This window comes from Athene noctua, chromosome 11 (assembly GCF_965140245.1).
Source record: "Athene noctua chromosome 11, bAthNoc1.hap1.1, whole genome shotgun sequence".
NCBI lineage: Eukaryota > Metazoa > Chordata > Aves > Strigiformes > Strigidae > Athene > Athene noctua.
In genome coordinates, this window is record NC_134047.1 from 9235395 (window position 1) to 9248673 (window position 13279).

A 13279-nucleotide genomic window follows, 5' to 3' on the forward strand; every position below is an offset into this window, starting at 1 on the left:
GAAAAAAAAAATTTCATAAATTCAACAAAATGGTGGCATTATACAAAAATAAAATTTAAATACATGACTATTGAAAAAGAAGTGACCCTATTATATATTTCAATTCGGCTTTGTAGGATAAAATGAAAGGGCAAACAAAAATCCCAGATTTAAACACTTAATTCTGCTACCCTTTTTATCTTTTTACAATCATTACACGGTCTCAATGGTACAGGTACCACACATACCATGAACTGGATTAAAAGATCAGGACCCTGACTTATACACAATTCTAAAGATGACAACTCTTCAAAATAAAAGCATTACTTCTTATCATTTCTTTCAAAAACTACCATGTAGGAGAGGAATAACAATCTGAGATTGAATTAAAGCAACCATGATGTAAATACGTAGGTAGAAAGAGGGCAGTGCTACTAAACAGTCTTCCTCTGCTACTTAAACAAAAGACTCTTCTCAAAAAACCAAAAAGCCCCAAAATACTATGAATTGGGAATACCCATGTAAAATCTAAGAGAGCTGTGAATTGACAAGTATTTCAGTTTAATCTCTCAACTAATGGTTTATACTAAAACAATCAGTGGCTACAATTATCTTTTTCATTTACTAAGAAACCAGAATTTAATTCTGCCCCACTAGAACTAAGTGCTATTAAACATACTGCTGTAACTTTTGCTCCTCTTTTCTTCTTTTCAGCTCTTTCTTTTTCCTCAATTTCCATATTTTCTTTTTCTATTAATGATATGAGAGTATTGCAGCGTCTCTGAAACTCCTAAGGAAACAGAAAACATCAAATTCTAATTATACAAATTCTCTCGTTTTCATAAATATGTTCAGAATTCTTGAATTCCAAAATACTTAAACTCTCAAAAATGTTCAATACTCATGTACTAATACAATTAGCTCAGTTATTGTTCATCTGTCTTTACCTTAGTGAAACTTCCTTTATAAACAGAGAGATACATACCAAAATATTCAACTTCCTGACATGGAGTTTTCAAGATTGTCTATATCTTCCAAATTGACAGCCCAAAAGACTGATCTGATGTTTCATCTTGTTATAGATCAAACAAATTATAGCCTGACAGCATACTATGGCAGAGTTTAGGAAAAGAGTTTTTCAAGTATATGTTTAAAGCAGAGAGAAAAGAAATCAAAGCTACCTTAAGCAATAGTTTCCTGTGGCACACAAGGCTAGTTTTTTGTGGCAAGACACTGTCAAGCTCCAAACTAACAAAAATCTATCCAGTCTTAAATCATGAACTCACTGTTGTATTTTTAGTCAAACAGCACTGAAAACGTAGCAGGCTCTAAATGCTTTTAGCATCAAGACTTCCAAGCCACTTGAAAGTGATCAAGACTAAATGCCATAAAGTCATTTATACCTTAAAAAATATTTCCAGTACAAAAGTATCTGCATTGCAGTTAGTAACATTTGGCTTGGTTAACAGAACTCAGCTGATTTAGAGAGTCTCAAAAAAAACCCGTTACCCAATACATAATAATACTTGTTTTTATTATAATTATTCAATATGTTCTATGTACATTGAGAACAGTGATTCCATGGGTTTTTCTTTCCAACTCAAAGCAGGAAGCCTTCTTCCGAGGGAAAAAGCCAGAAAAATATGTTTTATCTCTATTAAATTCAAAGAACCACAAGCTATCCTAGAATTACCTAGTAGCATAAATCTTAACCCACAACCTGTCCATTTGCAATGAAGTGAACAGGTGACCTTTTTGCCTAGGAATTAGTCTCTATTTTCTCAGCATCTTTAACATATATATTGTCTCTGCTATCACGTTATGTGATGGCAAACAATGCAGCCTGAACGCTTTCCTGATACTGAATGTTCTGAAACAGTCAACATCTGACTCATCTTTGAGATGTTAATACCCTAAAGCATGTTCCTTAAGTTCTATAGCTTCCACAGATGTGGAAGGGTGCTCCACAGCCTTGGGTGAAAGCCATTAACTCAGAACAGACACAGAGAACTCTGCTACCACATTAATTTGTTTCACCACAACAACAAAAAAAAAAATTATTCAGGACATTTTTCTTTACAACTCCATACTGGAAACATTAGTCTCATGCATGCAGTTTTGCAGAGAATGATAACGAGTAATCTCTGTCGCATCCATGTAAAAGTGACCCCACACCACCCAGTACAGGTTCAACCATAAATTAGGGCACCATGCTTCCTGGAATGTGATGGTCCTGCTAAAAGTAAACCACACTTACTTCAACTAGAAAACCACTCAAACTCTGCCCACACAACAGTTTTTAGATAAAAAGGCATCAAGTCTGAGGAAACTTGAGTGCAAGCCATCCCAACATACACTGCATCCCCAAACACAGAAGAAAAGAGAGCCTCTGCCCTAAAACCTACCCTCTGTAGATGAATAGAGATGATATAAACTAAAAGACAGAAGATGATTGTCAACATGTCAGAAGCATTTAAATTTATGTACAGTGCACTGAAACACTTAGGAGCTATAGGTAAAGACAGATGACAAGCCACTCCATAGTAACTATGAGCCAGATCTTTTCTAGCACATGAGAAACTGGTTTGTGTCAAATTCAAGTCAAGCAATCAGAAAGGACTGAGAAATAACCTTGATCTATTTGCCTACGGCACTAAGAAAAATCCTCCTCTTTCCTAGAGAAAAATGCTTGCATAAACACATACATTTACTAAAGTGTACAGGTTCATGGTTAGAATTTCCAGATGGACTACTACTCCAGAACACCACGCTGTGGACAGAAGAGGGACTCAAAACCAATATTCTCTGGAGAATCACAGAAACAGTTGATGGTAAGATATGACATGCACACAGGTTTCTTCTATACCTACCATCAGAAAGATCCACATAAATCCAGCATCGAGCTACTGAAATTTCAATATGGACTGATCTATTGCATTTTATTAGTATAAAAATACACTCAAGAGTTTAAAATGCCTTGCACCTTTAGAGATGAGATTTTATTCACTGTGGCCTGATACTTTCTTTTTAGGGTGGAAAGAGATAAGACGTACTTTGCTCACCCCTTCATTGAAATAAATAAGATGGGAGCAGTGAACCATCACCTTCTGCATGACTGAAGGCAGAGATTCTGACTTGAGAGTGAAAGTAGTCCTAAGCTCTGTCAACAGGCCTGTATATTCCTGTATTTACATAGGAGTCGTTTGTCTTATACCAGGTAGAGTTTGCAGAAAGGTAAAAGAGAATATGCATAATTTATGACTTCAGAAAACAGATACATGATTCACTACTGCCATGATATTTTGCATTCTTCCTGCACAGACAGAAATAAAACAACAATAACAATTCAACTTAAAAATTTAAACCTCTGTGCCCAGTTAAAAAATAATTACCATTTTAGGCACCCTCAGTCTCTTCGAAAACTTACACTTTGGGTAAACCATCTGGTTTTGGAATAAATAAATGAAGCAGAATTTTTGTTTTCCAAGAGAAAGCTTCATAAGGAGAAAAAACAGAAACTAGGAGACGGAAGATAAATTAGCTATTTATATGGAATTCAAGAGACATCTAGTGGTTAGTAGAACACAAAGTTTTCTCAGAAAGCCTGGCAAGTCCTTTTCAGAATTATGCTACCCTTTTTTATCTTGTTTCATACCAGTTTGAATATAATAAAGAGTAATTTTGAGATGACATGTGAATTTCAGTATTCTAAGAAGTTTTATCTACTTTCACTGAACTTACTATTTACCCCTTTATAAAGATTTGTGTTTATATTTGGTTCCTTGTTCTTGATAGCAAGTGTCTTTCCAGCACATTTCTTCATAAAAATTACTAAGCTAGTGCAAAGGGGACCCACAGGAATTAATACTTCCACAAATGTCAGGATATTTGAATACATAAAATGTATCAGCAATTGGCAGTTACAAACTACTAAACCATGCATATCATGACAATTTAAAACATTTAAGAAAATTAAACACACATTGAAAGCAAAAGAATACTTCAGATTTGTATTTTCATACTATTCTTTTTGAACTGTGCAATAGCAGAATAAAAATATTAATGGATAGAACTTTAAGAGAAAACGTAAGCCAAAAGATTCACTATATTCCCAGTGCCTCAATTTCAGCATTAGACACCACTGAATGTATTTCTACACTTTAGCAAAGGATTCCTATCCTTTTTGGAAAAAAAATTATACTGAACAGAAGGATCTGCGAGATTTAAAGTGAGTATTTAACTCCACCCCTGACTTAACTATGTGCCAACTAGTATTAAATGCTGAGCTACATTTTTAATTTCTAGTACCCATTTCTATGATTTACTTAAATGTATTCCTCCCTAGACAACTTAAAAGAAACTTCATAACAGACTAAATATTGGAGGTTTCTCTCTTTTTGGACATAATTTTAAAATCCAGTATTTCTTCAAACAGACATTTTAGCAAGGCTTGTAATTCTTTTTAATTAAGGGCTAACTACCAAACTACCCAGAAACACTTTAATTGCTGAAATATCAAGTAGAAATTGTATTGCATAAGTAGCACTGGGAAAAGCAAATATTCCCACCTGTTCAAATACACTTTTTAAATATTTTATGTTTTATTTATTCTTAGGTAGAGTACCCAGAATTCTGAAGGAACATTTTATAAACAAATCCTGAGGCCAAGAAATTAAGACAGTAAACAATAATGCACACTGTTTCTGCAACTGCTACACTAAACTACTAAAAAAAAAAAAAATATCCAGATTTGTACACAAAATGACAAGTTCCATGACTGCAGCATAGCATTTACTTAGAAATTTGCTTACAAGACATTGGAGATAATCTATGACAGCTGTATAAGGGACAGTGTGCTCCACTTTTTTGTATCAGCTATCACCAATACGGGTTTTTATCCAAGCAGACCAAAAAAAAAAGTTCCACCTCCCACATTTTCAAGTAAGATGAAGTTATTTCCAGTATTATAATAAAAATTGGGAAGTGTATTTTTGCCACATAAAATACCTTCACATGGAAATGCATGTGTTTCTTACATAAGGTGCACAGACATACAAATTTTACTCATAAAAAAATAAACTGGGGGAGATCTGAGCAAAAATTCCAGGGCAGAGCTAACAGCTTTTTACCATTAAAAAAGTCCCATATTTTGAGGTTAGTATCTACATAGCTTATTATTTGCAACCACCGAAGCTTCTCTTAGTGTTATCACTTCCTCCTTAATGGCTAAATTAAAAACGAATGGCTCTGCTCTTTAGAGAAAGGAAAAAAATACAGCTAAAAATCAGACTACTGGTCTACATGCTATCAAACTTGTATTATGTTCTCTAAGTATGAACAAAAATCTTCAGAAAAGTGTAACTAAAAAAAACCTTAAGCACTTGCATGTGATAATCCTTACTCGCAACTACAAAGTGCATATTAAACCAACTGCTTCAATGATTAATTCTTACATGAATCACTAAATCTCCTCACAGTTTTAGAAATTAAGTATCAATATTAGAAAAGCTGTTATTTTCTCCCAGTATAAAATTCAGATGTTTTCAGCCTTTAATGTTGTCCAACAATTCTGAAAAGCGGTCACATTTTAAGATACATTGTTTGGTAAAACTTTTAGTTTGCAATAAAATTAACAAGGATATTTGTAAGGAAGTCTACCTCTGCATTAATCCCTTTGGGTAACATGGGACTTCAGCTTGGGAGGTTTTCTAATCTGTTTGTTTCAGCTGAATTATGTTGTTTGCTGTACTAAGGGAAAAGATTATTTTGTTAAAAATCAGAAATGAGAATAAAAAACTAAGTTATCCTTTCAGCCACTGTTTCCTAGACTCCAATATTCTGGCACAAATCCAAATGTGCTTAAAAAAGGAACAAGATACTTCATATAATGACTTATTCCATGTAACTGATACCTACCATTGCAGTTCTAGATTTGATAAACCAGTCAAATCTGAACTGAGGAGCATTGCGCACACACTGCCTTAGTTCCTCATACACATTTTCTTTGTCGAAGCCCATCTTGTGTAACATACATATCAAAAACCTGTCTTCCTCTTCTGTGTAATTTTTCCCTTTATTTGTTCCATACTGAATACGCAACTGATGAAATGGTGCTTTATACCTTGCAATCTGAATGCAAAACAAAAATAAGAACTATTAAACATACACTACTACATCCAGGATTTATTACATGTGAGAGTAGATTACTGATACATGGTATACTATATATGCTACACAAAAAGATAGAACTTCCATCCCCAACTATTCCTTTTCTGAAGGAAGTTGGAAAAAGTCAGCTGCAGAAAACAAAAAACCTGCAATGATTACTTTAGCATCGAGGGCTTTCTTGATACTGATCCTCCGTTGAATTCTTGCCTCTCCTCGTTCAATTTGAGCCATAATCCTCTCAATGTCCTGTAGTTCATTACAACGTTCCCAGAAAACAGCTAAAAATGCAAAACATAATTTGTAAAATAAATTTTTTTCCTCTACTCTTACTACTTTGCTCAGCTGAGGCACTCCAGCAAAAAAAGGAATGCAGTTTGTGGTTCCATTAAACCTTAAAAGATTTGCTAATACTCTCCCTTTCACCATGCTAGCCAAGAAATAAACTTGCACAGACCCTTTATTCAGTCTTTGAAAGTTGGCTATAAGCAAAGGTTTAGTAATAACTGTAACAAAGTTTACATTCAACATGCAAAACTGAAAAAAAAATTAAGGAGAGCTTTTCATAACAGTGGTGAAAGAGGTTAGAGCTGCTAGTCTAGCAGTGAAATATTCATTTTTCAGTTTTCGCTAACTATCTCTAAGGTCAGAGACTACTCTCTCCAGTGACATCATTTAGCCAACCCAAAACAAATTCAACACTTTAAAGGGAACTCTTGTGGAGCTCTTCCTTTTTAAGCTATAGGAAGAACACTGCAAAGTTAAATTTTATGAAGGAATTCAGTAAAATTAAATCCAAGGATGAAAGAGGAAGGATTGTCTACAAATTAAAAAGCATTGTGTAAATACGGAAGACAAAAACACAGTGTACCAGCTAAAATAGCATATACACTCACAGCATAAAGAATCATGGTGCCACTATAAGGCAACTTCATGATTCCAGAACACCACGTGGTCAGTGTAGTTTAACTATGCCAAGTTCTAAATTTTGACTAAGGCAGATGAAGGCATATTCATATGTTCAAAATCAACCTTTTTAACAGAATTAAGCCTTCTGAAAAGAACCTTCATGTCCTTTTAAAAAAAAAAAAAAAAAAACAAACCTATTCTTATACACATCCAAATTCTACATCTTGTAATTTTAAAATAACATACAGCAAACCCAATGGTAATACCACATGATTAAGAAACACATTTCAAAATATCACAAACCTGAATATTCAATGACCTCCTCAGGTGACTTGCCCTCCACCTCACGGGCAATATTGTCTATATCATCACGACCATATTTCTCATTAGCTTTAATAAACTGGTTAAAATCTCTTTTATTCCAGTTTGTAAAACCCTACAAGCAGAAAAAATACAAGAAGGCATTACTAGATAGAAGAGACACATTTTGCAAAGTTTTGTCTTACATATGTATCATTTGTTCCAATTGGCAATGCCTCTGCAATGTCGCATAATTCCAGTGGTTAATGGTCTTTCGGGATTTCCATAAACTTGTTTATCCAGCATTTATTACTGAGCCATTAAAAGTCTAAAGAGTTATTTTGGTGCATGACTCCACATGCATTAGGAAGAGCTTTTTATTCTTCTTTCTTTTTAAACTTTTTACAGTGTTTCTCCAAAGAAACAAGCTCAATGACAGGTTACTATAATTTTACTTAAGTCACCCTTCAGCAGATACAAGCAACAAACAGGAACTCAGAGTGCACCAACGCAAGGGTCATTACAAGATCTTAGAGTAGGGCAAGTATCTAAAGCAAGAGCTCCTACCTCAGATATTTACAAACCTTGAACGAGTCACACAGTTGGATGAAAAGCATAAGTATATCAAGAAACAATCTCTAGTCTAAAAAGATGCAATCAAATGGCAAATCTATAGCATAATCAAAGAGAACATTTCTTATGTACTGAAGAAATTAATCCAAACCTGAACAAGTTAAGTGAGACACAATGCGCTTAAACATCATTCAAGAATGAGACATAACAATTTGAAGACAGGGAAAGAAGAAAACCTCAAGAACAAACAAACAAGAAAATCACATGCCTGAATAGCAATTTGTAGTGCATTGAGCTTCTTTCATCACAATAATACATTTACAAGGATCTCTGTCAGTTCTCCAGCTGAAAAAGCTCACTCCACAATTAGCATCTTTACAAGAACTCTAATATACACAATATAAATATTTCTTTTTAATCATTAACAGCTGTATTGACAAGCATATTAGCACCAGCTTAAATATTTCCTCTGCTATAAACAGGTGAAATTAATAGCCAAATCGTGATCTTGCATATTTCTTCCTAAGGTATACTATGCCCAATTCTTTTACAGAAAATTTTAATCTGAATCAAAAAATTCTGTTGCTTTGAGACACACCTTTCTCCCTAACAATTAGCTTTCAATAAGCCTACTCAGCATGCTAACAGTCCAAAAAGTCAAAAAACTAGCCACTGACAAGGATTTGGTCCCTGTCAACAATCCAACTGGGACAAAATTAATGGATGTGATGTCTTATATACCTGTGTAAATAGCATACGTTGATAGAGGCTTTTCCTCTCCAATTCAAACCGTTTTTGATAAAAACAAGTCATGAAAGGTAGATGTATATAGAAGAAACCCACTGATTCAATTTCTGCATGTACTGCGGGGTAGGGTATCTACTACACAAGTCTGTGCCTCAGAAATGTTGCAGACATTCAAGTAAGTAGCAGGTGACTAAGACACAAACTTGTTCAAGGACAGAAAAGGTCCCTCAAAGCAAAGCCAATCAAAATCATTACATGTTGCGTGCTTTATTCTTTCTATAACATCAGTGTAGTCTTCCTGTGCGTATTTATGATTACTAGTATTTATATTCCATACTAGTAAAAAATACATGATGAAATACTTCAGCTGTTTTTAATTCACCTGTGTTAGAAGCTTTTCCTTCTCTTCTGTTTCCTCAGTATTCAGAGGCATAGACTCATCTATCTTCTTTTGTTCCTCTTTTTGTACCTGAGCTGCATTTGGGAGGTCAGGATTCCTGGGGACCTAAAATCAAGAGTACCAATACCCAGTGGTGCAACAATGTTAGAGAGACTTCACACTTTTCTATCAATGTTGGTTTACAATTTATACACAGGCATTAGATCTCACAGAACTGATGTAGTCACAGAATCAACTAGGTTAGGACCTTGATCATCCAGTCCAACTGTTAACCTAGCACTGACAGTTCCCAACTACACCAGATCCCTCAGTGTTATGTCGACTCTACTGTTAAACAAGTCCAGGGATGGGGACTCCACCACTGCCCTGGGCAGCCCATTCCAACACGCAACAACCCATTCTGTAAAGAAATACTTCCTAATATCCAGTCTAAACCTTCTCTAGTGCAAGTTGAGGCCATTCCCTCTTGTCCTATCACTTATTACAAGGTTAAAGAGGCTCATCCCCAGCTCTCTGCACCCTCCTTTCAGGTAGCTGTAGAGGGCGATGAGGTCTCCCCTCAGCCTCCTCTTCTCCAGACTAAACCCCCCCCAGTTCCCTCAGCTGCTCCCCATACGACCTGTGCTCCAGACCCTGCACCAGCTTCGTTGCCCTTCTCTGGACACGCTCGAGTCATTCAATGGCCTTTTTATAGTGAGGGGCCCAAAACTGAACACAGGAATCGAGGGGCGGCCTCACCAGCGCCGAGTACAGGGGTAAGATCCCTTCCCTGTCCCTGCTGGCCATACTATTGCTGATACAAACTAGGAGGCCATTGGCCTTCTTGCCCACCTGGGCACACTGTTGGATCCTGTCCAGCCGGCTGTCAATCAACACCCCCAGGTCCCTCTCTGACTGGCAGCTCTCCAGCCACTCCTCCCCAAGCCTGTAGCGCTGCTGGGGGTTGTTGTGGCCCAAGGGCAGCCCCTGGCATTTGGCCTTATTGAAACTCCCCCAGTTGGCCTCAGCCCATGGCTCCAGCCTGTCCAGGTCTCCCTGCAGAGCCTCCCCACCCTCGAGCAGATCAACACTCCCACCCAACTTGGGGTCATCTGCAAACTTACTGAGGGTGCACTCGATCCCCTTGTCCAGATCATCAATAAAGATGTTAAACAGGAGTGGCCCCAAAACCGAGCCCTGGGGGACACCACTTGTGACCAGTCACCAACTGGATTTAACTCCATTCACCACAACTCTTTGGGCCTGGCCATCCAGACAGTTTTTTACTCAGCAAAGCATGTGATCATCCAAGCCTTGAGCAGTCATTTTTGCCAGGAGAATGCTGTGGGAAACGGTGTCAAAGGCCTTGCTAAAGTCAAGGTAAACAACATCCACAGCCTTTCCCTCATCCAATAATCAGGTCACCCTGTCGCAGAAGGAGATCAGGTTTGTCAGGTAGGACCTGCCTTTCATAAACCCACGCTGACTGGGCCTGAGCGTCTGGTTGTCCCACATGCGTTGTGTGATGGTACTCAGGATGAGCTGCTCCACCAGTTTCCCAGGCACTGAAGTCAAGCTGACAGGCCTGTAATTTCCCAGATCATCCTTCTGACCCTTCCTATAGACAGGCATCACTTTGGCCCTTTTCCAAACTGTCAGGACCTCCCGGTCAGCCAGGACTGCTGGGAAATGATGGAAAGCGGCTTGGTGAGCACCCCAGCCAGCTCCTTCAGCACCCTCGGGTGTATCCCATCCGGTCCCATACACTTGTGTGTCTCTACATGATGCAGCAGGTCACTATCTCCTCCTGGAATGCAGGGGGCCGTTCTCCTAGTCTCTGTCTTCTGGCTGAGGAGGCTGGATTCCCTCAGTCCTTCTAGTCTTGCTATTAAAGACTGAGGCAAAGAAGGCATTAAGCACCTCAGCCTTTTCATCATCACTTGTTACCATGTTTCATCCTGCGTCTAGCAGGGGATGGAGACTCTCCCTAGTCCACACCCACTAAGCATTTCTTGTCACAAAACAAAAAAATAAGCCCAAACAACAACAAAAAACATACCACACCACACATTGGCTACCCTGAAGAAACCAAACCAAACAACTATAAAAATTTTTAAAATAACTACCATAATATTGTCATCAGCATTTACAAAAATGTTGCAAAATTGAAAATATCCTCCATGCAAGGTGATGTATAAAATACTGCCGTTTATCTATGCTTGTTCCTTGTTTCAAGATCTTAATACAAAGTTTACCTTGACCTATAAGTAACAAAAGGGTCCTATTCACTTTGAGAAACTTCAGTGTAAAATACTGTAGAATACATGTCAGTGGTAAAACACATTTTTTCCATCTATTAAATATTAAAGCACTGATCTGTATGAGTTACCAAACGTGTTTTACCTAGATTCAAATCTTATTATTTAAACCCTAAAATTAGGACTTGATTTTGTCAAATGTTTGTTATAATTTTGTTATGCCCTGTACCCACCACTTCTACACACAATAACTTAGAGATACCAAGTGGCAGAGCCTCACCTAGTGTCAGCTATCACAGTTCATTGATTTTAAGGGCACTTTTCATTAGCTAAGGACCTGCTCTCTTACATCCAACAGTGTATAAGGTTTTGTAACTACAATGAAATACTAAGTTCTGCCAGGTTTACTATCAAGCTATGCACGCTGCCAAAGCAAGGACCAGACAGACAACATTATGTAAACAAGGCTCAGCAAAATTTTATCTGTCCCTTTCCACATTGACACCAATTTAATATTTGTGACCTTTAAACTGTGTGTTGCAATTCTATACCACACAACTGCAACCAAGTCACAAACACCAGTATCCGGTCAAGATTTTGTAGACCTTACATATTTCTGCAGCAAAAGACAAAGGAAATTAAGAGCTGTTCTTAACATCTGACTAAGCAATTTTCTTGGCTTTGGTGGTTTAAGACTGATACATAAAGCTTGGTCTCTACCTATCTGATAACTTCTGGCATTGTTTATGGCAGTCTTCAGTTTTAATAATAAACTCTCTTCAGATAGAAAGTTATACTTACATTTCAAAGCAGAACAAAATCATATTTATCACTTTCACCATCAGCAAACAGCCACACTAAGTTTGTAAGATAACAAGTATAGATGTTCGACCTATCCAGTCTAACAGACTTAACAGGACTGAAACACCTCTCTTTTTACATGTATATTGTCAACATTAGCAATTCTCTCATCCTTATTTGTTGAGCATTAATTGAATAATTTCTTTCCCTAAGCTAATTATACTTCCTTTAATTCTTATCTTAATTCTATCCTGCCATCCACATAAAATTATTTTGGCTTCAAACTAGATTTTAAGACACCTTCTGCTTTTTCTTAAAAATATATTTTACTAATAATAGTTCTACTCTTTCACAACACCAATTTCCTATCCATTGCTTTGTATGACAAGTTTATGCCCTCCAACACATTTTATATGTGATTTCTTCTTGCTGCAACCTGCCATGAAACATGGGCCTTTTTAAAGTAAGTTACATGTCTGGAAGTAGGGGATCCATTTGATTTACTCAGCCAATACTGGCACAAGTAATGAAAATAAACATCAAAACAGAATCTGTGTTCCCTGCTTATCCAGTAACAACAGCAGGAAAGAGGGAGAGATTCAGTTAAGGCACAGTAGGGGGAAAAAAAAAAAAAAAAAAAAAAAAAAAAAAGATAAATCTGTTGCTTGGTTTTCTTCTTGTAATAGTAATACACTCAGACTTTTCCACATCTTTACATGTTTTATATCCCAGTAAAATGCAAGGAAAATTGGTGTCACTTTACTTCCCTTGATAGCAACAGAAAGTCAACTTCAGTATTACCTTACTTTCTGCACAAGATATACAAAAGCTATAACAAAAAAAAAAAAAAAAAAAAAAATCATACCCTGGAAAGTGATCTTATATTAGGCAAACATTATTTTCTCACCTTAGACCACATATCACACTTGTTTCTGAGAAGTATATGAAGCATCAGAACTGTCTTTTTTTTTCTACTCTATTTTATTGTTAGGAACCCACCACAAAACAAAAAGCTACACCAATGGGAAATTTTTAATGAAGGAAGGAAGGAATTACAGATTACTTTTTCTGTTCCACAGTGGAACAGAAACAGGAGAATAGAGGTTTTAAGCCATCTCCTTCATAATGAGAAGCACTTTGCAAAAAATAAGTCCAGAATGATATATTT

The 13279-nt window shown here is 36.7% G+C and overlaps 1 protein-coding gene across 1 annotated transcript in view; it reads right to left on the reverse strand.

Annotated features, from left to right (window-relative positions):
• SMARCA1 (SNF2 related chromatin remodeling ATPase 1) overlaps positions 1–13279 on the reverse strand; it is a 41185-nt gene that overhangs the window by 4269 nt on the left and 23637 nt on the right. Inside the window, exons 19-23 of the mRNA XM_074915635.1 lie at positions 9056–9178; positions 7357–7489; positions 6307–6425; positions 5896–6108; positions 659–769 (exon numbers count right to left, since the gene is read on the reverse strand). Coding sequence (XP_074771736.1) covers positions 659–769; positions 5896–6108; positions 6307–6425; positions 7357–7489; positions 9056–9178 — 699 coding nt within the window. The remainder of the gene's footprint in view (positions 1–658; positions 770–5895; positions 6109–6306; positions 6426–7356; positions 7490–9055; positions 9179–13279) is intronic.